This window comes from Chaetodon auriga, chromosome 21 (genome assembly GCF_051107435.1).
Source record: "Chaetodon auriga isolate fChaAug3 chromosome 21, fChaAug3.hap1, whole genome shotgun sequence".
Classification (NCBI taxonomy): domain Eukaryota; kingdom Metazoa; phylum Chordata; class Actinopteri; order Chaetodontiformes; family Chaetodontidae; genus Chaetodon; species Chaetodon auriga.
The window spans coordinates 17,802,799-17,827,574 of record NC_135094.1 but is presented as its reverse complement, the minus strand read 5'-3'; the positions used below and the strand labels follow the sequence as shown (position 1 = coordinate 17,827,574).

Below are 24,776 nucleotides of genomic sequence, written 5' to 3'. Positions count from 1 at the left end.
ATGAGTGTTTATGGGGAAAAATGTGGAGTCATTTCATCTTCATTTAAAACACAGTGATGATAATGATCTTGGGAATGACACGCTGAGTCATGCTTGAATATAACTGTAATGCTACACCTTACAATGGGGCAAAGATAGGCTCTTATTGTCTACATGTAAATGTAAGGGACGGGGAGTTTTGCCACATTCTGCAGGGGCTGTACAAAGATACATGATACAAAAAGGCATCAATGTTTTTAAAACAACTAATAGCAGGAAGAATATTAAAAAAACAGACAGCCGACAGTATTCTCGATGTGGACAAAATGTTTATTGACGAGTCCACTGGAACTACAGCGTGAACTGCAACAATGCAAAGTATCTAGCCAGTTGCAGTAAACGGCAACTTAAAGCAGACTGCTGATAAATTTTCTTTAATCATACAAATGAAACATTTTAATGTATAATAGGTCTTTCTTGAATTGTATCATAGGTCCTTTAATATTACTATAAAAATACAGTAGTAAAAGGCTGTACAGGCTGAAGAACAGGAACTCGATGATCAGCAGCAGCATCCAGTCATATGATGACTAAGTACTACAGAACAATGTGTACATCAAAAGGGTCTCAGGACTTCATTTTTCCACTCGTCCATCCATCTGGTGATCTGTCCATCCCAAAACTCTCCGTCCATCACCCAGCTGGCTTTCAGCGGGGCGCTCTCACTTGACTTGGCGTCCATAGTCGTCCTGCTCCCGCTCTATTTCGGGAATACACACATTCACACTCACACACACACGCGCTCACCATACTCACTCAGCGTCTGGACAGGTCACCTCCTGTGAAGAGGAGAAACAGCGAGACTGATGGAATCATAACGTCACCGTTACTTTCTCTAATAATTGAATTCCTCTGCAGGATAACAGATAGAGAGTCTCTAAAGCATCGTATCTTCATTTGGTAATGTGTGAACAGCGTGGCTTGATATATTCTGGGATACTCTGAGAGTTTCCATATTTGAAAAGCATTAAAAAAATCTGTTAAATGCAAACGCAAAGCATATTATTTGAAATGCATTTATAATATGGAATGCATCAACCAAAGTACATTTATAAAAAAAAATCCTGACAGAAGTTGAAAAATGTATCCATGTAAGTCGTCTCCGGTCTTGTGTCTGTAATGAGAGCGAACGGTGGATAAGAAATGGAAAAACCTATAGTGGCAGTTAATATGTGTAAGTGTGTGTGAAAGCGTCCACACATTATCAAAGATTGATTGCTGTGGCGACCAAATCCGTCAGATGTGATGTCCAGGGGAGTGTAGATCTGGGAGGGGAATATGAGCTGGGGGGTGTTCTGTGTCGTATGTGGCTGCATCCAATTAACTAACGCAATCAGCCATGTTGATGAATGGATTAGCACATAATTGCTTCAGAGGTGGGATCCCTGATTGAATTATTCATGGTGGGCAAAGGCAAACGTATGTTTCCCTCGGATTAGAGTGCATGCACGTGCGTGAATCTGTGTAAATGCATGTAAGTCACTGATCATGTGTGTGTGTGTGTTTGCGTGCGTATGTTGTGTGTCAGCCTAGTGTTAATTGAAAGTGACTGAGAAGTTGCACAGAGAGAGGAGGAGACAGACATGATGGTTGGGAGGTTACAGCCACTTACTGAGCTGCCTATGGGGGAAACCTTCAAATTGGTTGCAATACTGGCCACACGTTCACGTTACAGCAGGTATTTTTTCATGGCTGCATTCCAAAAACTGCCCAGCACAGTGCCAGTGTGTGGACATGGTATTCATTCCATTTCAGATTGGGACATAAAACAGCACATGCTGTTTCCTGTGCGTCTGCTCAGTAAACAACGTACAAGGTTCCCCTCAAAGAGCAGTGAATAACAGAGAGCCTCACGTGCTGTACGTTTCACATGACTTGTCATTGCTGAATCCAAATGGAGAGGCCAAAGTCAATTCTTTAAAGCCGTCAAAAGGGGATGCATGGGTTGCATTCAGCCTAACTTGGCCGTAACAATAAGTGTTACTACAGCATCCGCCACCTGATCTGCAGCTGTTTGATCATCAGCTAATGCTGTGATGAGGATGTGCACCTGCAGGGTATTTCTGCAGGTTTAAGGAGGGACCTGGAAGGTTGTGGAGCAGCTCAACTAATTTCAAAACACAAAAAAATTTGACTTAAAAAAGTCCACATATTTGTGTTTAGAAGGAAGATAAACACAGAAATACGATTAAGGCTTGAGGCTGAACTTGATTCAACTGTTGATATGACAACAGGTCAGTGATTGTTCTGCTCCTCAAAGCTGCATTAATGTTTAACAGTATCTGCTGCCAGAACATCAACGCCTCAAGCCAAAACTGAAAAACTGCTGGCTTATTCACACTTTGCAAAGTAAAGCCCACTGATAAATTCATTGTCGGCGAAGAATAATTCATGAGAGGCAGCACTGGAAAAACATTGATATAATCAACATTTAGATAGTTCAGTTACTGAGAATTAATGTATCAAGATCTGTTGGTGTAATTATCATAATTTTATAAACCCACATACAAGGTAAAAAGGCTATAGGATAAAAAAAAAGAGCAAATCCAAAGTGGAAGTAAATGAGTTCGGCAATTCATAGGTCAATTATTTAAGTAAGATTGATTGCCTTTAATTTGATTTAACTGGGAATCTTCATCTTCATTAACATAGGCTTCATGTTAGCCTATATTAATGAGGCCACATTTGAGGAACAGGCGCAGAGCGGCATGCATCCTGCATGGTTTAGCCTTTTTCTATTATATTTCACCATCACTGAAACACGATACGCTTCGGGATATGTCTGTTTCTTAATCAAATTCATAATCAGTCATTCCTTTGTGACTGCTGGGAAAGTGAATATGTAAACATGTCACATGAAAGCATTTTTCCATGATATGAAACGCTCGGTTCTCACTCGGCCACATCCATCATTCCCCACCTTGGCAGCTGGTGCATTCGCAGCTGTGTATGACGGGCAGGACGACCGGCTCGCTCTCTCCGCTCTCACACTGCAGGCTGAGGAAACGGACTGGGTTGTCAGGGTCCAAACGGTAACTACAGCACTCGCAAACTGACTGGAGGTAGGGCTCCTGCAGGGGAGGAGGGAGGAGAAGATACAATGAAATGATGGATGAGGATGAGCGAAGAAAAAGGAGGAGAGGAGGTGAAAGGGGGATAAGGTGGAGCGAGCCAATTAGGAGACTGGAATAGGAGGACAGTGAGAAGGGTTTAGAGGAGAAGGAGGTTCAGAGAGAATTTCAGAGGATGGGATAGAGGGAGAGAAAAAGGGATCGCAGAGAACAGAGAGATGATGCCTGAAAGAGGAGGAAAATGTAGCCAAGGAAGAGAGGAGGGTAAGTTTAAAGGAGGTGAAAGGGCACCAGCAGGACTGATAGAGGAGAGAGGAGGCAGGTGGAGAAATTAGAGCCCTCAAACATTATATTAAATGACAAGATGAGACAGTATGAATGACAGTATATGATATTTATGGAGCGAACTTAAGAGCATTTCCTTTGCTGCATCTGAAAATACCAAATCACATCAAACACTAGTGTAAAACTAGAAATACTCTCCATTTCAACAATGAGTCAAATGATAACATCTAATGTGAAAGCGGTCACTCATAGCTGGTGATAACTCTCCGTGGCTTCATCAGTGTGGGCTCAGCTAATTGTTTTCATTGTCCAGCAAACTCTGGTCTCATACATGTCTTTCCAGGCAGCTGTATGGAGCAAACAAGCTCTGATAAGCCCTCTGTACACTGCCAATAACCAAACAGCAGGCAGACACTTAGTCACTGGCAGCTAAATATAGTCCAGCAATTAGCAGAAAAGGAGCCACATGTTTTTGTTGGGAGTTGGTTGAGACCAAAGCAAACCTGAAAGGACGGTGAATATGAGAATTATTCATCAGGTGGACAGAGAGACGAACTCCAAATGAATGCTAATGTTGCTCTGCACTTTTCTAACATGTTTTTCAGGTTGTTCTTCTGCCCTGAGGTGGCAAAAAAATGGATTAATGCAACTATGAAAGACATGATAATACAATCAGTTCACCTAAAGCACTGTTAAATAGAACATTCTCGGCCAATTGGTGGCAAAGAAAAAGGCTGTAAACACAGCACTGACCTGTTGTAAAGTGGTTATGGCAAAGGTGCTATCTTATTTCCACATCTAGTGTCCGCAGAGCAACATCAGCATACAATCTATGTCCACCTGATGAATCTGAATCCAATAATCACTCTTCTTCTCGCTCTGGTTTGGTCTCCAGTGATTCCCGAGGGAAATATCTGCACATTTGGTCAGTCTGCTGCTTGGTGCTGGGCAGTTAGCCTTCAGAGGGTTTACATGCACTTATTCACTAAAACGTCAGCCGCAGCTGGAAACACTGAGAGCGAACCAGAACATTAATGCTGCAGCTCGCAAACGCAAAACAGTGAGCTGAAAGATGCTAAAATGCTTCATAGAGACGAGGGGAACTGCAGACTCAGTTAATAATTATCTGTTGGTTCATCGCTCAGATAGACAGAGAGACAGTTTACATGTCAAACTAGTAAAAAAAAAAAAAAAAAAAAAAAAAAACAAGAGAGCTAAAACACAATCCAAACACAAAGTTGGGAATTGGATAATAATTCAGCAGTTTTTGGAACTCCTGAATACAAAAACCCTCCTGTTTTGCATGATAGAAGGCAGCTCCTTGAAAGGTGTACTCATGTGTCCAATTAGTGCAGGCGGAGTCCCAAGCAGCAGAGAGGCTGTGGAAAAGTACAATGGATGGGAGCACACAATGATAGATAATAGGGGGAGAGGCAGAGGACAGGAGGGATGGAGTCCAGGATCCAAAACTGAAAGCAACTTCAGCTTTGAAGCAGCAGCTACTGGTGCTTCACACACTTTGAAACAGTGTGTGCGTGTGTGTGTTTGGGCATGTGTGTCTGCTTGCATGCGTTTAGTGGTGGCGGGAACGAGCATGTGACTCCTGTGAACGCATCCCCGCTTCTTCCAGTCCCGCTGATCAATGAAAAGGGAACTTCCCTGCGCTGCCCGGTCACTGGTTACCATCCCCGGTTGCCACAGTAACAGAAGGTAATGACACATTTGGCTGAGCTGATGTTTATTTTTACTGATCTGACTGACTCTATTTTTACAGCGGAGATGTATGGACGCCAAGGAAGAACAAAGTCACCATGGTGATGAAGTGATGAGCCCGCTGAGTTGCGAGATAAAAAAAGACAACAAGTGAAGGCTGCAAAGAAAACAGGTGAAGAAGAGCTGATAGAACCACGTGACCGCTGTTCAAAACATCTATATTTAGATTGCTGGCGGTGACTCGACTATTGAATTATGTATTTTTGTTTACCTGCCTTCGTGTCATCTGTGTGAGCTGTGTGTGTAACTAACTGCGGCTGGCAGAAGGCGGAGGCTGCCGGGCACTGTTAGCTGTCCCCTGTTCGTCTGTGAAGACGTGAGATTACGGCAGGTGTGAGCGGCTGAACGGGGCCGCATGTTCGACTTCATTCTGTTGTGCAAAAACTCTCTTAACGCCCTGATGCCAGGTCGTGCTTCAGGAGGGAAACAGATGGGCAATTTGGCTGCACAGTGACAGCTGAGGCAATAATGCGAATTATTTTCAAGCTCACTGTGAACAATATTATTAATAACAGTGTTTTACTGCTTTTCTGGCACTTTGTATCCACCATGTTTCTTATTTAAGGTCGGCAGACATTCCTAATTAAATGAAAACTGCAGAAACTCCAAAGTGCACAGGCTGAAACGGCACTACTTGATTAAAGGCAATTGACTGTGCAGCCCTGATGGGCAATTTGCAAACAATAGCAGCCAACAGCTTTTTCTCTTCCAGTTCTGGTCCCTTTTAGTCCACTTTGCTGGTTCTTTACGGTGCTACCAGTTGATGTTGAGGTCAACGCTTGTCAATGATGCCTCATGTTCAGATAGTAGCATCTCCTGTGAGTGTGTGCGTGTGTGTAGATGTCTCTTCCGCGTACCTCCAGGATGACATCAGTCCTCGACAGGCAGCGTCCCCTGCAGAAGCTGACCTCCACGTTGTCAAGCCGACAGTCTCCCTTGGTGATGTTCCTGACCTGCACATAGCGACGACACTCTGGCACAGGCTCGCCTGACGGACACGCAGTGGGGAGGACGAGGAGGGAGGAAATGAGACGGGACGCAGTAAATGGGAAACACAGAAGGCATGGAAAAGCAGATTATGAGAAACCAGAAGCTAAAAAATGGAGAGAGGGTTTTTTTTGTGTATGCATGAAAAAGCAGGAGGAGAAAGACAAAGGAGGAGACAGAGCCAGAGAGCACGGTGACATTGCCATGCTCCCTCGCAGCATGTGACATTTCCTCCACTGGGAGACAGATTAAAGCCCCAATGTAGGTTAAGTAATGTAATCTCTCACTAATTGTGGACTGCAGCGCTTGCTTTTTAGCCCGCTATAAAATTAACTATAGAACATTCAAATGAAAGTCGTGACACGGAGTAAAAGGATCCATAGTGATTTTGCATGTTTGAGATTTGTGTTTTTATTGCTCCATTTCTATTACACAATCAACGATGAAAAAGTGGAGCTTCTGTGTGTCTTTGTGTTAATCACATGCTTCAACTCATTTGTCTGTCTCTTCCTTTCTGACACATAAGTTGGTGCATGTTAGTTCTCTCAGGTTCATTTGTTTTTTCAGGGAACAATGTCTACTTTTCAGACCTCGAAAATACTGTGTTATATGTCTGATTTCTGAACACAGTCTGTAAGTTGATTTGTGCATACTGTGTGTCGTACTAACCTGGAAACTGCTTCCTGCAGACTGGACAGCAGCTGCCTGGTTCCTCCACCTTGACCTCCCCCTGAGAGAGAGATACAATTAGTTGTCTTTTTAACAATCTATGATCAGTCTCAATGAAAACAACACAGGTGCACAACGCAACACGTGATCAAAAATAATCTCCAGCACCCTGTCAACACTCAGTCAATTTACTGGGTGGTTATGTTTTGAGCCTCTTTTGCAACTTTTGACCTGGGACACCTTGGGTCATGAGGACCAGGGCTGAGATCCAGCACAGACGTAAGCAGAGGAGAGGAAAGGCAGAGAGACAGAACATCACACCACCTTAAAGATGGGAAGAGGAACAGGAATTAAAAAGGCAAAACGTGAGACGTAAAGACCAAAAATAGCCAGAGAGCAAGACAGTGACATCAGGACACAACAGACGTAGACAGAGGGAGCAAAGCCACTGAGGGAGAGAGATCCAGAACAGTCCAGAGAGAAGCAGGGTGTCCTGTGGTGTCCCTGTCTGAGAATAGCTTCTGTGAGCATGCAGAGTCACACACACACACACAGAGTCTGACAGCAGGCTTCAACACCAACACCAGCCTCTGCTCAGCCCTGAAACGGCACCCTGCTATACCCTTTCTCTACACACGTCTCTCTGCTGTTCACCCCAAAGACTTCTCCTCCCACTCTGCACTGCTGCCAGCCTTCCCTCAGGGAGGGAAGGAGTCCACTAACTTAAAGGGTGGGAGATCACAAAGAGGACCATTTTAAGTCCTTCGAGTTCAGAGTCTGTATGTTTGCACCTGTGTTTGTGTGTGTGATGTGGCAGGGGGCAGATACCATGTGAAATGTGGCTTCCTGCATAAGTTCATTCGTAGCCTTGTTTGAATGTAATTTCTAACTTGAGGACTAGGTTTACAGGCTATTAACATGTCAAAAGGTTGCACCAGCTCCAACAGTTCCACCGTAGATAAGTTCTAACTTCAGTCTTACACCTAGTCTTAAGTACGTGTGAAGTCCTCTGTACAATAGTGGCTGGCACAGAGCATTGTTTTCAAAGGTGGGATAACTCAGAGGATGGCTGCTTTGCACCTTCAACACATTTTCTGTGATATAGCATTACTCTATGACAGTGCTGGCAAAGCTGGCAGCTTGACTAAATCTGACATGAGACTTTAACATTATAGTGCTGGCAAGCACATATATAGTGTTAATGAACTTTCTAACTAACAGTTATTTCTACCGGTTTGCCAGTACAGGCTATCATTGCGTTTTTTATAACATTACAATTTCGTCTGCCAGTAATAGTGTACCATTATATTTCCCTGTGTTGTTGATGGGCTCACCACTGCTGTAGATGAAGGTTCCATTTTATCACCTGATCACAATGCTTTGTCCTAGTCTGACTCCTTCTGTCGTCGTTTGTTAGCTATTTTTAGCCGTCAGCTCTTCACTATCGCAGTGTTCAACGACGACCGGGCACGAGAAACAACAACACTGCATTAAGAAAAGACACTGACGCAGCTTTAGGGTCAAACTAGCTTCGATGGATTGTTTAGAGAGGGCTCATGTATAGCTGGTACAACAGGAAAGTGGTTATTTCAAAGGCGAGGACACTTGGCATTGAGAGTACATACAGTAAATGGAATTTGTGTTGCCTACAGGCTGTGAGACAGAAATCAGAGTCATGCTAATGTGTCTGGTACAGAAAAAAAGTGTTCGGGAGGAAAACATCCTGATAGAGTTTATCACCAGATATAATAACAAAACCTTTAATACATAACCTTGGAAAGGTGCTCCCAGCAGAGAGGTGGAGGCACGCTAACAGATTTCATCTTTAAAAAGGCAATGTGCTTAACTGTAGGCCGACTCCTAAATAACAGAGCACGCTGACAGTAACCAATTCTCAGCCTGTCTGGAGCGGGAACACAGTGCATTAAATGACCTTTTCATATTGGCCAGAATAAGGACTGCTTTCACAGCCGCATAACTCAGTGCAGCCGGGGGTGGGGGGGGGATTTGAGAATGCAAGCAGAAATAGTCACACAAGCCCCTCCAGAGACATGGGGCACCGGCGTAAAGACCTGGGTACACCACAAGTGAAACACTTAGTAGACTGTCTACTTTGTGGAACTCACTGTGTAATCAACCTCTCCTTTAAAGTTCTGGATGTCAGCAGAATGTATTTTTACCCTGGCCTTTATACAGCGCTGGTGTGCTAAAGATATAAATTCAGCTTACTGTGTCAAGGATGAGACAGACTTTTCTACTGAGACTTTTCTCCACTTCATCACCATGGAGATAAGATGTTTCCTTTTTTTTTAATAAATGAAGTCTTCATTAGTGCGAAGCTTTTTATTTAGAAGATTTGTACACCAAAAGTACACACAAAAATATTTTTGACCTTGAAGCATGGAGCCATGCAGATAGTTGCACTTTTATTTATCCAGAATTTGAGACGAGAGGAGCCAAGACCAAATCTACCTGCAGGGCTTGAAACTTGAGTGAACTGGCCCTTTAAGCATGGGACAGAGTTACAGGCAGGGAACAAGGAGAGAAGAGGCTTTGCAAAAGGACGTTTGGGTAAAAAAAGTTTAATTTTTTTTCCAAAGTCAACACGAGGGCAGCCTCAAACGATGCCTATTCAACACCGTCGTACCCTTCTCCTCTGTTTCTGTCTAACTGGACAGGGTCTGTATTTGTGTGGTACCAAAAGTTCCACCTGTCTCAAGGACTATAAAAATGTATTCATATTTCATGGAGTTTATTTTTTTCTTCATCTGCCTCTAGTCGTACAGAGTGCATGCATAATTGACACGCAGCTCGCCGTCCCCTGCGAGATGAGCTGTTAACAACTCACCGGCAGATGACTGAGCATTGTCTGCGAGTTGAAGGCAGACTGTTTTTTTCTGTGAAGGGGCTGTCACAAGTAATGACAAGCACGCACTGATACACATAATCCCTCATGCATGATTTACCCAAACCATAAGCAAAATTTTGCTGCAAAAATTGATTGTTGAATATTTCAAATCTACAAACGGTACTACACTGGACATGTAATGCCCGTAAAACCGACTCAAATTTTCAGCCGTGACTAAACTTGTGTTTTACATATTGTACACGGTGCCATTCATTTCGCAGAAGAGATCTCAGCTTTAACAAATAATGGATAAACTCAATTATGCTTAAAGAGGAAACTAGGCTACAGTGTTTCACGGGAGGTGGAGGGGCATGGTAAAGGAAAAAGTGCAGGCTGGTGGGAGGTTCGGACAGTCAGGTATTGATCTACCTCAGCCAGCGCCTTGCAGAGAACAGCCCACATATTCTGAAAAGAGCAGAGCCTTTTCTCCCTCGCTCGGAATAATTGAGACGTTTGTGACCGGCAGAGACGCTGCGTGAACTGTACCGACCCGGGGCAGCAGTGGCAGTTGAATGGACTGATGTGTTTGTCTGAGAGACTGATGGTGCATCTGTATGTGAACCTTCATCTCCAGTTATCTGTACTTGGATGCAGTAGGTGCGCGCGCACACACACACACAACTGCAGAAGAGCAAACAGCTTTCTACATGCCTTTCTCAGAACTTAGAAAAAATGGTGAAGTCTGGGGTTCTGCATTGTGCTTTGTGCAGGTGTCTGATAGAACATACACCTGTGTCATTTCACCTTTGATTTATCATAATTCCACAAAATGGGCTGTTACTATTATAATTTACAACACAGCTGTTGGCCCAGTTTACTGGTTCAAACCTGCACACAAATAAATTTAAGGGATACCAGGATAATTATGACAGGATACAAAATTAAAAAAAATTCTCTCTAATCTTTGATTGAACTGTCTCCAACTCGTGCACGTCGCTCTGTAATCAAGACTTGGAGGTATGAAGTGGTTAGAAGCAAAAAAGAGTTGGGATCCACTGGCCTCATTTGCCACAAAGGCCAGCATCTGTGGTTTGAAAGATGTCTGGTGCAAGGACAGACCAAAACTCTCTGTGCAACAGCTGCACCGTACAGGCTGACTGTGAGAGGAATCAACCTTGCAAAGAGACACGGAGACAGTGTCGTTCATATGCTCCTCCACTCGTAAATGACTGCATGTGGCTTGCAGACAAGGCACAGACAACAGACAAAACTCAGCACATAGCAAAGAAGGTTAGTCAGTACTTTTTAAGGTCGGATGGTCATTACTGATATCTAGAAAGCATCAACATATTGCAAAATGAGGATACACACTTTGAATGAACAGAGATTTGTCGGCTGGTAGACGTTTTGTTTCTACTGTTTCTACTGAGGCAGATATCCCTCTAATATATCTGGATGTACGAGACCTTTGAGAGCAATGATGCAAGAAAGAAGCAATATTTGCAGGGTATCTGCTTTGATTCTGGTATTTGGGATTATCCAAAAAATCACATTCCCATGTAGTTATTGAATCTATAAACAGTTTTTCAAGTGATTTTCCAGAAAAATGTCATTATGATAATCATTACTATTGCAATATAAAATGACACATTGAGTGATTTTGGTCAGACCACCCACTTGTAGCTCCTCTGAATGTAGGATCTTTGAGAAAAGTCTTTAGAACCAAACAGAATAATTGTGCCTAAACGTGATCAATAAATGTCAAATTCTGTAGAGAAAGTACAAATACACAATCAGACAGACATGGAGTTAGTGCTTAACATCAGCGTGTGTGTCTCACCTCATCGCAGTGGAGAGGCGGACATCTTGACTGGCACAGTTTCTTCCCGTTCACACAGCGGCATGACAGGCAGCCCTCCTCCCACTCCGATCCTGCCTGGCTCACACACACACACACACGCAAACACACAAAATATCGACATTCACTCACTAGACTTTTGAAAAGCTGGTGATAATGCCAATGATAACAGCCTGTTAGTCTTTCCTTGACACACACTCACACTACTGTCTCAGTCAGCACAGGTTTGATTAAATGCAACCGGTCATATCTCAGCATCGACTTCAGTGAATCCACTAAAGCTTGAGCTGCACCCTTGTGCATAATTTAGGTTATGGGAGCCCATTATGATGCTGTAATTATAACAACACATAATACAGACTCCATTATATATTTTATGTGTGTGTGTTAGCTATGGGAGTCATTAACAGAGCTCAGTTTTTATCCATACAAAAGCACCCATTAGGGAGTTCCTTTGTGGCTCACACTGAGCCATTTGGCGCAATATTCATGAGGTAGTTGATTAGAAAACCATAGAGGGTCTTTAAATGGACATTAGTCATTATCAGCTGACAGACACACAGAGGGAGAAACACAGCAGACAGGAAGAAAGAAAGAAAGAGACACATAGGAACAAGACTGAGAGGGGTTGATGAAGGGAGAGAAAGAAAGATAACGAGGGGATGAAGAGAAGAGGGATGGAGAAAGTGGGAGATCATTCACGGATCCTGCAAAGAAACCAGAAGAGGGACTAGTGAGAGATAAAGCGGAGGTATGAGAGGATAAAGAAAGAAACAAAGAGGGAATGAAAGAGAAAGGCCTGAAGAAGAGAGATCAAAAGGGGGAATCTGACCACATGTCAGTGAATGATTAATTCTTATAATCCTATAATATCCCCCTCATCATAAATAATTCCTGGCAGGCTTGCCAAGTTGCGGTCCGAGTGCCGGCTTTCTACGGCACTTCCTACATAATTGATGAGGCTGAGGGCTGGAGAGGCATTGTGGTGTAATGTGGCCTGCAGGGCATGTCACTCATTTTCTAATAGGCCCTTCTTTATGAGTAAATAACACAATGGGGATGAATAGGAGGGAACGTAAACAACATGTGAACGGTAAGGTTCAGACAAACGCCATTATGAGGCAGGCACAATGGGTACAAGCCGCCAAGTTAGCTGGGCAGCAGATGTCTGTTTACTTTGGGTGTAAGCCAGTGTGTGTGTGTGTGTGTGTGTGTGTGTGTGTGTGTGTGTGTGTGTGTGTGTGTGTGTGTGTGTACCTCCCGCAGGATGCCCTGGTCATGGCAGGGGCAGAGGGCAGGGATGACACACACGCCCTCTGTGTTTCGGTAAAGCCCCTCCCGACACACGCAGCCCTCAGCGGAGTGGCTGCAGTTGACTGGAGAGGAGTAAATGTCCTGGCAGCTCCTCTCGCACAGCGGGACCTCCTCAGATACACTCCTCCTCCACTGCTCCCCAACAGGACATGCTGCAGAGGAGGAGGAGGAGGAGGAGGAGGAGGAGGAGGAGGAAAGGCAAAGGAGTGAAATAAGTGAAAAAATGTGAAAAAGCAGAGGAAAAAAGTGGAGAGAATCAAAATGGACAATGAAGGTGCAGCATTAATCAACATGACACTTCAAATTATTTTTTCTGTTTCTCCTCCTTGCTGTGACATAAACATGATATTTAGCAAATTACACGCAATGCCAATTTCCCATTCACTAAACCCTCTCCTGAACAGTACGCATAAGCAGAAACAGCAGGCCTGTCAAGCTTTGGATTTCTCTCCAGTCTCATCTGGGTGGGGCGATAATAAGAGTGTAAAACTTCACCCAGTCTCCCACTTGCACTGCCAACTAGTGGTGACAATACGGCTTTTCCCAGGCCCCGTGCTGCAGTGCATTGTAGAACTGCATCATCAGCTAAGTATAATATTTTTACCTTGTTCAATCTCTTCAACTTCTTCAATCTGTGACAGGTCCTACTCAAGAGCATGGCCATACACTAGATCTAGTGTTGTCGTGTGGTCTACCTGTCTTTAATACTGAAGTGCGCGATGCTGTCTTTTCTGATCACATGCCTGTTCTACTTGAGGTTTCTCTTCCTGGTCATATTGTTAATCCATCCTCTACTGCGCGCCGCTGTCATAAATTTAACTCTTCCACTTCCGTTCATTTCTGTGAAAAATTCCTCCACTTCTTTAACGATAAGGTGACGATGACCATTCGATGACCATCAGAGCAGACATCTTACCCCCTTCCTATGACCCCTCCGTTACTGTCACTTCCTCTGTTGTCTTTAAGCAGTTTGAGCCTGTGTCTCTTTCCCAGTTAATGGAGGTTATTGGTCACATGAAACCCCTCTGCCTGTCCCACTGATGTTGTTCCCTCTCACTTTTTCAAGGAGATCTGTGAGACTATTGAACCTTGTATCCAATCAATTATAAACAGCAGTTTGGCCTCGGGGGTTGTTCCAACTACTTTTAAACATGCAGTTGTTGAACCACTGATCAAAAAACCTGACCTGGACACCTCAGTCCTCTCAAACTTTAGGCCCATTTTTAAACTTCCTTTTTTATCAAAAATCCTGGAAAAAGTTGTGCTCTGTCAACTGCACTTCTTTTTAATGGTGTTATTGAGTTATTCCAGTCTGGTTTTAAAGCATTTCACAGCTCTGAATCTGCACTTTTAAAGTTTTAAATGATCTTTTATTAGCCATTGATTCAGGGAATTCTGCTATTCTTATGCTTTTAGACCTCTCGCCTTTAGTACAGTGGATCACAGTATCCTCATATCTCGCCTGGAGCACCATGTGGGTCTTAAAGGAACAGCTCCGGAGTGGTTCAGGTCTTATATGTCTTGGTGATTGTGTGTCGTCCTCAGCGCCTTTACGTTGTGGAGTGCCTCAGGGGTCCATTCTCGGGCCTATCCTCTTTTCCCTTTATATGCTCCCCCTGGGGTCCATTTTAAGAAAGCATGACATAGCTTTCCATTTTCATGCAGACGACACACAAATTTATCTGCCCCTGAAACAAAATGGCTCCTTACAGCCACTGTTGGACTGCCCGAAGGACATTAAAGCATGGATGGCCTTCAATTTTTCAAATTTTAACGAAAATAAAACAGAAGTTCTGTTATTTGGACTAATGTGCGTGCTGGCCCCCATATGGACCTGAGCTCACTGAGTCCATACATAAAATCCACTGTAAAAAATCTTGGGGTGATTATGGACGGTGATTTTAAATTGGACAAACAAATTAATTCAGTGGTGAAATCCAGCTTCTTCCAGCTGAGGCTTTTATCTAAGGTCAAGTCCTGCCTGTCTTTTAATGATTTTGAAAGAGCCATCCATGCCATATATTTTGTCCTGTCTTGACTACAGCAATGCCCTTTATGTTGGTGTTAGCCAGAGTTCTCTCTCACGCTTACAGTTAGTCCAAAATCACATTTTAAAATCACGTCTTAAAACACATTTTTATTCTTCGGCTTTTAACTCAGTGTGGGAGTTTTATCTCTGTCTGTTTCTTGTCGTATGTTGCTTTTATATTATGCTGCTTTTATGTTGAAAATTGTCCAGCAATTTGGTCAACAGCTGTTGTTTTAAATGTGGTTTAGAAATAAATTTGATTTGATTTGATTATTTGTGGGGTTAAAGAAAAAAAAAATCTCTGTTCATAAGGAGCACATCCACTGGGGAGTATTTCCCTGCTGTGTGGAAGACCAGGGTGCTGTCAGAGTTGAGGCTAAAATTAGCAGCTCTGTCCTTCTGTGTATTGGATTTGGGAAGGTTTACATCCAGCAGCTCCTGGCCAGTGTTACCCAAGATATCGCTTCATTTTCCAAACACATCAGTTAGTCTTCATCCTAAAAGTCTGTCCTCTAGTAACATGAAGGTGAAAACACTCTGTATGTACTAAAGTTCTATATGGATCATGGAGACAGATGTTGACTTTTTGCCTGGGATGTGCAGTTTTAGCCACAGTCTTGTAGGATTTTACCGCGTACAGTATGTGCCATGCATGTGCATCATCTGCATGTTTATGACCCCTTTACAGGATTCTCATTTTAAAACAAGTCCATTGGAAACATTCATATAACAAGTCAGGCGGGGACAATATTTTCAACCAACTCATGAAGCTAAAATTAGCTTAATTAGCTCGCTATAAAAACATATAAAAACATCTCCCAGCAACAATTGTCAGCTGACAACATCGATAGTCACTGGTTAGAAAAGAGACTCCTATGTTTGTTGACCTGTGTCTGAGATCACGGGCCCATTGCTCCACTGTTATCACTGTATGTGCCGTGCAAGAACGGTTTCTAACAGGGACTTTTACAAGAGGCTTCCCATAAATGCTGATGTCATTGTTAATATCATCCTTTATGATGATCAGTTCCCCTCTCCTCACTCACCACAGTCAGGGGCCGTGCAGGTCTTGGTGCGGTGGTCAGGGCCGTTGCACGGGGCCCCTCCATACTGGCTGGACTGCAGGATGATTCTGGTGGAGCTCTGCTGTCCCGTACCACAGCTTGCTGAGCACGGACTCCACTGGGACCAGCCGGACCACTCACAGTCCACTGCAGGAGGAGAGGATGGGAGAAGACTATAAACATGTGATGTCAGGGTTCATCTTACCTTCATTTACCTGCAGCAGTAAGGCAGCGGATAGAGAATAACTCTCCTTTGGGCACTGTTCTTAAGCTCTTTCAAATAAAACTACAATGACAGGTATTATGCCTTTTTATTAAAGCCATTTGTTAACTGCAACACCTGCCTGAAATAATGTTGAGATGGGCAACAGAACAAAACCCAGAAGCCCAAAACCCCAATAAATTCTCACCAAAGACTCTTATTACAGTTTTAGGTCTGATTTCGGAGGCCTGTCTTTGAGAAAATAGAGCACCAACAGGAAGGAGAGATAGACAACCATGAGGAGAGATGAAGACAGGGAGAGTGAAAAGGAGAAGGCAAGAAAAGGGACTAAACGTGTTTGTGTGATAATTTCATATGTATTTGTCAAATTCTTCTACATTTACAATATTGACTGTCAGAAGTCAAACCTGTTTAAGACACCTGTGTCCCATCATGAAGGAATGCACAAGCTCTTCTCTTATCGGTGTTAACTGCTCTGAACAGTGTTAATAAAAGATCCTTGATACTATTTTTACAGACTGACTGCGCCTTCACGACCACGGGCGCTTTGTTTATTTGTTCTGACAACACGACTTCTGTTAAACTGAAGTTCTATTGAAAGCTGTGGGAGGCAACACTCCTTGAACACTCCAATCAACACTGTTCTTAGCAGAGAGGAGGATAAAAGGCACTGCTGATCAGACGACGACAGATAAAAACCTGGGTCAAATCACAGAGCTATTCGCACATCCAAGTCTCTTATGAGGACATGAGGGTTTGCACTTTCTGACAATTGACTCCTCATTATCTCCCCGCTCGTTCTCACCCTGCTAGTTCAAGATGGTATCGTGTGTTTACGAAACAAAAACCCAGTAATGGCCTTTGTAGGCTGTGATTGATGTGGCTGTCGCTCAGTTATTTGAGCCAACTGTTGCAGCAGCTGTTACTAACTATAGATAGCTTGACATATCTGTCATGGTCCTGACAGGACAACCAAAGATTATTGTTACTGGTGTTTTCATTGCGAAAACAGAGAGGCCCTATAAAGTGCAAGAAACGCGTTGGGTAAGAACAGCTGTGACAGAGCATCACTCACCGTCACAGAGCTCGGAGGTACAGTTGAACACTCCTCCCTGGCACACGCTGGAGAAAGTTAGAAGGAGAATCAGGTGAGGGAAGTAATATGAGGGACAAATCAGTATTAGCTGATATTATTGAACACTGAGACACCAAAGCAATACCTTCATGTCACACAACTGTGGACATCAGACTATATTAAGTGAGTATCAAAACCACCGTGAGGGAGATGAAATGACTTACGGCATGTCTGCAGAATGCCAGACTATCTGTTACAGTAGATATCATAGTACCAAACTGGATTGTTGCTGACTGACTTCGATCATACATAATGTACAAATGACAGAAAAGTCTTAACAACTATGATTATGATAACATTCTTTCCTGATATTAAAATGCTAGACATGAGACTTAAAGTGTTTTCCACTGACTGGAAGAATCAGAGACTGCGTATATTCATAAAAATATTAGCAATTCAGCAATTCATTCATATAATGAAGCCAAATGAGCTAAACAATTGGTATTTCATAAAGGAAAAAAATAAATAAACTATATAGTTGCATACTGTCCCAAGGTATTAGAAATGAAAGTGAGACAAATAGGATATATTACTGAGAATTTGTTTCATAAAAATGTTTTTTAAATTGTTTTTTTATGTTACTGTAAGAGGTTCAGACCCGAGTGATGCTGCGTGGTCCCAGTATGAAGTGATGAAATTCTAAATGAATGACTGCAGGGGGGAATGCGCTTGCTGCATGCCAGACTATGGATTTTACTACATACTTAAGAAATTATTTCTAAGAAAAATGACTGTCTGTTTCATGTGGAGAACAATAACGTAATAATAACGTTGTAAATAGAGAATTGGGCGACTGGGGCATGTAGATGAATGAGAAGCACAGCCGCTGTCGCAAATGATTCACAGCGTTCTTTAGAGGAAAGGACAAATGAATACAATGAATTGATTCAGAGGCAAAAAGAGACAAACAGATAAGGACATAAAAAATAACAACGCTGATGAAAAACAATTTAAGCCATCTCAGTGTAAATGTCCAGATGAAACAAATCTACAATCATCATAGTTCACTGGTCACTCAGTAAAAGTCAAGTTCAAGCTCATGCATCCATAACTCTCCATCCACTTTGTGTGGTGTTAATGGTGTTTATGTTGTCCTCACAGTTGTCTGCTGCCAGTAAGATATTTATGGAGTCGAATTTAATATCAGTGTCTCTTCCCTGTCAAAACCTTCTTTCTCTGCCCTCTTTGCACTGTTACCAGCTTCTCTTCAGAGCCAGAGAATTTTTTAGACAAAACTGACACTCGCATATTGCATGAACTTTACCAAATCCCGCAGTACGCATGGTCAAACATGCTTATCATATCTCCTCCTGTTCGTGCTCTCCCCTCCTGAATGCATAAAAAGATGAGAGGCCTACTCTGAGACTCGGTTACTGTGCACCAATTCAGAGGCTGTATTTTCTCAAGTCCGTATACAATTTATTAAAAAGGTTATTCCAAATGCAACCAAGAAGAAGCGTATTAGGCTTAAGGACACATGCAGAGTCCATCAGTATCATCCACTCTACTGTGCAATGGCCGGTTGTTTATTGTTTCCTCATCTCATTAAGTTGGGAAAAATTATGTGACCTTGTCATATTTACCAGGTGTTTGCACCCTGGTGGTCTCTGATCAGCTTGTTGCTTGATGTAGGCCGATGTGTAAAAAATGGAAACCAGGAAGAAACTCAACTGTCTGATGTTGGTTCCAGCCTGAATATGTTGTGAATTACATCGAAATGGAAGTTTTATGCGTAGATTTAATATTAACCATACGTCCACTGTGTATTTAAGTGGAACTGGGTGATGATGGAACAGACACCCTGCAGGTTTTTTTTTTAATTCTGCAATTTAAAGGAAACATGGTCATAAAGGTTGACAAATTGACCATCAACATGCATAAACACTATTTGTCAGTGTGAGGCTAGACTCACATTCTAGGACTAGGCAAAGGCTCAGCCTGGCACTAGTCTCTGAGCTAGGACACTCAAAGCTGCTTAAGTAGGCCGGATCCAGATTGTTCAATACAAAGTTCAGCCTGGTCATGTTGTCTGGCTGTTGACAACATGACCCTTCTGGCTTGAGAAATGGTTCAATCAGTGAATGAATGATGAAACTGAGTGTTGTGAATCACCATGTGTTGCAGAGGTGCTGAATGGCCGTTCCAAGTGGCAGCAGAACTTCTGTGATCTCCTCAGTGCTGACATTCCAGCTGTGGTAACCGGCTGGCAGGGACAGCGGCGAACAGGGACAGTCAGCATGGGACACACAGGAGCCTTTGTGCAACACCTATGAGGGACACGGCGAGGCTAGGAAGAGTCAGATCTCATCAGGGGTAAAATCTAATTTTGTGACAGCTATCCAATCACACACACATAAGCACGCAAACTGAGGTGTACAGACCTGTCCAGGAGGGCAAGTGCACCCAGGGGTGCAGGGTCCAGGTAAACACTGAGTGTGTGGCCAAAGGTCCTCACAAGTATATGGACAAGAACCCGAACAGTCACTAAACACCTGCCCGCTGGGACACTCTGCATCACACATAGACAAATGAACATACAATGAATCAGATCATGTCTCATATATATTTCAATACACAGACACAGTGTGTTTTGTCTGTGCATACTTTACAATCTATGCCTTCAGTGTGTGTATGTGTGTGTGTGTGTGTGTGTTTGTGTTACCTGGCAGGCAGCTGTTGGTGTTACAGACAGTGTGCTGTTCCAGTGGTCCAACACAAGCCGTCCCACCTGGCTCTGGCTCTCTGAGGACTGTCTTGTTCCGCATTGACAATCCGCCACCACATGTGGTGCTGCACTCACTCCAGGGTGACCACTCGCTCAACACACATCCCACTGGAGAGAGACAGAGGACACAGATGAACAGTAAGTCATACATGTCCTTTTAATACTATGTTGAATTTGTATTTTGGGACATTCTCAATTGTGCATGTGAGCACTTGTTTCATGTCTGACCTGGACATGATGGCATATCACAGCTCTCCGTCTGCTTGGTGTCGGCACAGGATGGACCGCCCTCTGTGTCCTGGCAGAGGCGTGTCCTTGTCCTCTGGCCACGTCCACACGAGGCTGAGCAGGAGCTCCACGGGCTCCAGGGCTCATACACCGGGCAGGGAAGCTTGGTGCACACCAGCGTGCCATTCTCACACACACTGCAGATGGTGGAGTGTTTGGAGAAGTGACATAAAAGCTTGTCATTTGGCTCCAATCCACCAATGAAGTACAAAAGAAGAATATGACCAGCATGCTAGCTACCAGCTTCACAAAACCAATGGCCAACTGAGGCGGCAGGTGATCCAGAGGGTTACTGGTTGCATGAGTTACCACCTTGGTTCAGCTTCTCATTTCTCAGCATCAGCCTCAGACCAATTTGAACCATCTTTTCTGCAAGCTCAAACTAAAACCAAGCTTTTCTTACCAGGTGTTACAGTCCATGGAAAGCTTCTCTTTAGGGATGAACTCCAGCGTCCCGTTGCCTGATGGGATGCCACAGCGACACTCTGTCACCGGCACACAGTGGCCATCCTGCAGCAAGTGTCCCTCTGGACACCGACAGCCTGAGAAATGAAAGAAGAAAAATGAAAGAGATTTTTTCTTTTTTTTTTAGCTGATTCAGTAATCAAAGAGCACTTGAAGCTTGTGTTTATGCGAGATGTCAAAGATTACCTGGGTGACAGGCACCTTGGAGACACTGCACATGCTCCCATAAATCAGTGCAGCTGCGAGGGCACTGATTGGCACAGCTCTCTTGGTAGGTCCGCCCCCTATCCTCACAGCGCTCACCTTGGAAACAAGGAAAATCAATCTCTCCCCTCTTTATGTGTACAGAGATAAGCAAAGTTTGTTGCATGTGCTGCAGGAAGGGGCTGTAACCCACAAACTGCTGACTGATGTCACCTCTTACCTTTCTGTAAACTGTCTTTGTGTTTGCGTCGGTATGTAAATATCTAAGTCTGGTGAGCTTTAAACTAAGGAATAGTTGTACCTGGGCAGAGTCCTGTGTTGCAGCTCTGGCTCTGTGTCTGCTGGCTCTTACAGCGGGGTCCTGGAGATGAAGCCAGGGGCCGCCTGTAGCGCTGCCTGACTCCACCACTGCATGGCTCTGCACAGGCTGTCCACGCGCTCCACACACTCCACTGACACAAATCTGGATGGGATGAATGATTATCATAGCCACCATCAGCTCTGCTCTCATGCTAATTATAATGACTGTAATTATCATGATGACTGCTGCAATAGCTGTAATTGCTGTTATACTCATCATCATCAGTGATAACAAAAGCGTATTTATTGTTTATGGACTATATATAAGCATGAGCTGGTGAGATGAGTGATTTGTGTTTTAGAGATGAGAGTTTGTCCTATTTATTCATAGTAAATAAAGGCTGTTTACCCTCCCTGAGCAGTTTTTAGATATCTGGACTAAGTATGATGAAGTAAAAGACTTCAAGTATTTGATGTGCAAATCAAACCTATGGTCCATTAGGCATGGTCATAATTCATAGACATTCCCTTTCAGGACCACAGGGGAAGGGCCACAGAAGAACGGGGGGTTGATATTGGTGCATTCATGATGAATCATTCCAAATGCAATCAACTGGATGTATCCCCACAGACACGTGGACTTCTAAGTCTTCCTATCTTCAAATACCTTTTCTATTCTCACTCCTTTGGGGAATAACTAGAACGGGGCAGTGGGGATGCAAAATACCATTTTTCACAGTGGATACCGATTGAAGCTCTAACACGATCTACTGGTGGTAACAATGAATTTGAACTAGCAGCAGTGTCTGACACACAACACATATTCACACAAATACCAATAAAAAGCTGGTACTACACTTACCATGCATTAAAAGTTATTGTGATTCAATGATACTGGAGAATTAGAAAGCTGGGAGTGAATTTCTGGCACTCTTTCCTAATCTGGTCTGAATGTCCTTGAGTCGTTGAGACTACTGAGTGTCAATTACACATTTGAGTGACCTGGAGTTCCCCAGGGTTCCATTCTAGGAAGGTTCCATTTTCTTTCCCTCACTTTTCCAGGACATTTTCAGTGATCATCTAGCTAGCATGACAGACAGGGAACATATACACTGATATATTCCTCTTCAATGCTCTGCTTTGATATTTTCCTTGTTTGTTTTTATAGTATTCCTTGAATGTATTTGAGTTTGTTTCTTCTGGAAAGCTGTGTGTGCCAAAAATGGAGACTTCAAGGTCCCACATCACACTTGTCTAAGCTGAATACTGGACCAGGATTGGATTCCAAACTATTTGTGATGTCACAAACCATGTTCGCAGCACTGCCTCTTCAGTGAGCAAAGAGAAACTTTCCACTTTCAGCAGATGAAAACAGCCCTCTGGCGTCAAACTCTGCCCATACATCATTCTGCACAGTGAAGCTCAAACATTCAACTGTAGGAAGAAGAAGCCTGAAACCATACTTCAGCCCTCTTTGTTGATACTATTAAGTGGAGTCTTTAACAAGGCTAATCACACACACTTCATGTTATGGTCCAAAGAATTCAATTCCAAGCTATTTATTCATTCTCTCACTGTACTGTTACTGTAACTAACTCTTTCTGTTTTATTCAGTTTTAGCTTATATTTTTTCTTAATTTTATTCTATGAAATCCATTTCAGATGTGTCATTTTATATTTTCTTGTGTCTCCTATACAACCTAATGCCTTATATGTATTATATAAAGCACTTCCTTGCTGTTGGACCGTGTAGCACACATAAATTTGCCCTGCATGTATACCACCCATATTTTGGCATGTAAGTATTTCCCTCTCCTCCCCAGTGAAAGCCATGCTAGAGTCATTTCATCACCACAGTCACTCTCTGACCCAATCTGTGATTCATTTTCTCTATGGTGCCATGCTTGTCTAGCTCTGACTAGTTCACTGCATTGTCTGCATACAATCTTATGGTGGGGGGCAAAGTATCAAAGTGCTGCAGCATGCTGAGGGGAACTCAGCTGGAGCAAAATGTCCCATTCATTACTTTCCCTCACTGAGAAGTTAAAGGAGCAACTGGAGCTTGACAGAGGCAGACTGAGGAACTGACTGCATTTCTGGTCTGAGATAAAGGACTCATTCAGTGCAGAGTGAACCTCTTTGTGTCCTCTTGAATAAACACCGTTACCTCTGCACATGTTCACATCTGGACATAGCCTCTCCTCTACCAGTGGTCCTGGACATTGGCTCTCCTCCTCCTCTCTGGAGACTGGAAGACCAGAATCCAGGTCCAAGCAGGCACGGAAACGCCTCTGAATTGAGACCATCTTACTGCCACTGGAAACTCCTGCCTGGGAGGTGCTGTGCTGCACGGAGGCAGAGGGTACACAGGGAGAACACGGAGTCCACTCTGACCACTCGCTGAGGATCACTGAAAGAAGGTGAGAAAAGCAGGGTAACAGAAGAATCGCATTCTTCAAACAGGAACTCTTTGCAATACTCGCATTACTCTGCTTTCTTACCTTCACACTCTCTCATGTCACACTGCAAAGCTCCATCATGGCAGAGGCTGGAAGACAGAGCAGCCATGAAAGATGAAAAAAGCAATATGTCAAACTGAGTCATTGATCCCGGACAAACAAGCAAGCAAAGAGCAAACAGGAAGTGGATGAAAAGAGAAATAGCAGAGAGTGATTAAGATGCAGCATAGAGGCACAAATGCAGTGGTCTGTGTGTCTTTAACAGCCAGGGTCTCACCAGGTACTGCAGCCTATGGTGACCGTGGCCCCTGGAGGGACAGTGACAGGTGTGGGTGGCTGTCCTGAAGCTTGGTGCTGCAGGTGGACGCAGCCACACGCCTCTGGGGGAACACAGCTACCGTTCTGCTGCAGCAGGCCCTGGAAGAGAAAACACACAATTCATAAAAAAGAGCTGCTGCTGGTAGTGTTCTTGTTTTGGTTCAGTTGCTTTTAACATGGAGGTCAAAAAGATCTTAATTAAACTTCCCCTGTATCTACAGTTCAGTGCTCCATGAATACATACTATATAAGTATGTTGCTAACTGTATTCACAAGGCAAAATAGCCTAATTAGCCTAAATAGGTAAAATACAACACATATAGGGTCCTGCTAATAATTATTTGAACATTTAAAGAAGATATAATCAATGTTCTTATAATACTAATGTGTAATGCCATCAAATACCAATGTAAAAGTGATGAGGCTACAGAGAAACATCAGCTGAATCTGCATCTCCTCTCACCATCACAGAGCTTTACAGTGAGTGTCAGCTCAATGTTTAGCTGTCCAGCTAACTTTACTATTTTGGTTCACCCCTCTCATAGTGTTGTTGTTGGCGACAGCGGGCGGCTGTTCTTAGCGAAGAAGATGTGATAAACCAACTGTGCAACCACTGCTTTTGATGACCCCAAGTGACCAAAAAAATCAGTTAAAGCAAATTAAAATATTCAATGAAACATAAAAGTAATCCATAGCTGTTAAATGATTTATGGTAACTGCCG

At 43.4% G+C, this 24,776-nt stretch overlaps 1 protein-coding gene across 1 annotated transcript in view; it reads right to left on the bottom strand.

The window, feature by feature from the left end:
- Positions 1 to 293: 293 nt before the first annotated feature.
- sspo (SCO-spondin) overlaps positions 294 to 24,776 on the bottom strand; it is a 70,978-nt gene continuing 46,495 nt past the window's right edge. Inside the window, exons 100-117 of the mRNA XM_076761450.1 lie at positions 24,014 to 24,153; positions 23,779 to 23,825; positions 23,445 to 23,687; positions 21,279 to 21,440; positions 20,960 to 21,076; positions 20,712 to 20,850; positions 20,249 to 20,445; positions 19,958 to 20,128; positions 19,677 to 19,804; positions 19,408 to 19,562; positions 17,236 to 17,282; positions 15,920 to 16,084; positions 12,788 to 12,996; positions 11,513 to 11,608; positions 6,825 to 6,885; positions 6,026 to 6,156; positions 2,960 to 3,110; positions 294 to 818 (exon numbers count right to left, since the gene is read on the bottom strand). Of these exons, the coding sequence (XP_076617565.1) occupies positions 796 to 818; positions 2,960 to 3,110; positions 6,026 to 6,156; positions 6,825 to 6,885; positions 11,513 to 11,608; positions 12,788 to 12,996; positions 15,920 to 16,084; positions 17,236 to 17,282; positions 19,408 to 19,562; positions 19,677 to 19,804; positions 19,958 to 20,128; positions 20,249 to 20,445; positions 20,712 to 20,850; positions 20,960 to 21,076; positions 21,279 to 21,440; positions 23,445 to 23,687; positions 23,779 to 23,825; positions 24,014 to 24,153 (2,382 nt within the window). The 3' untranslated portion in view covers positions 294 to 795. The remainder of the gene's footprint in view (positions 819 to 2,959; positions 3,111 to 6,025; positions 6,157 to 6,824; positions 6,886 to 11,512; positions 11,609 to 12,787; positions 12,997 to 15,919; positions 16,085 to 17,235; positions 17,283 to 19,407; positions 19,563 to 19,676; positions 19,805 to 19,957; positions 20,129 to 20,248; positions 20,446 to 20,711; positions 20,851 to 20,959; positions 21,077 to 21,278; positions 21,441 to 23,444; positions 23,688 to 23,778; positions 23,826 to 24,013; positions 24,154 to 24,776) is intronic.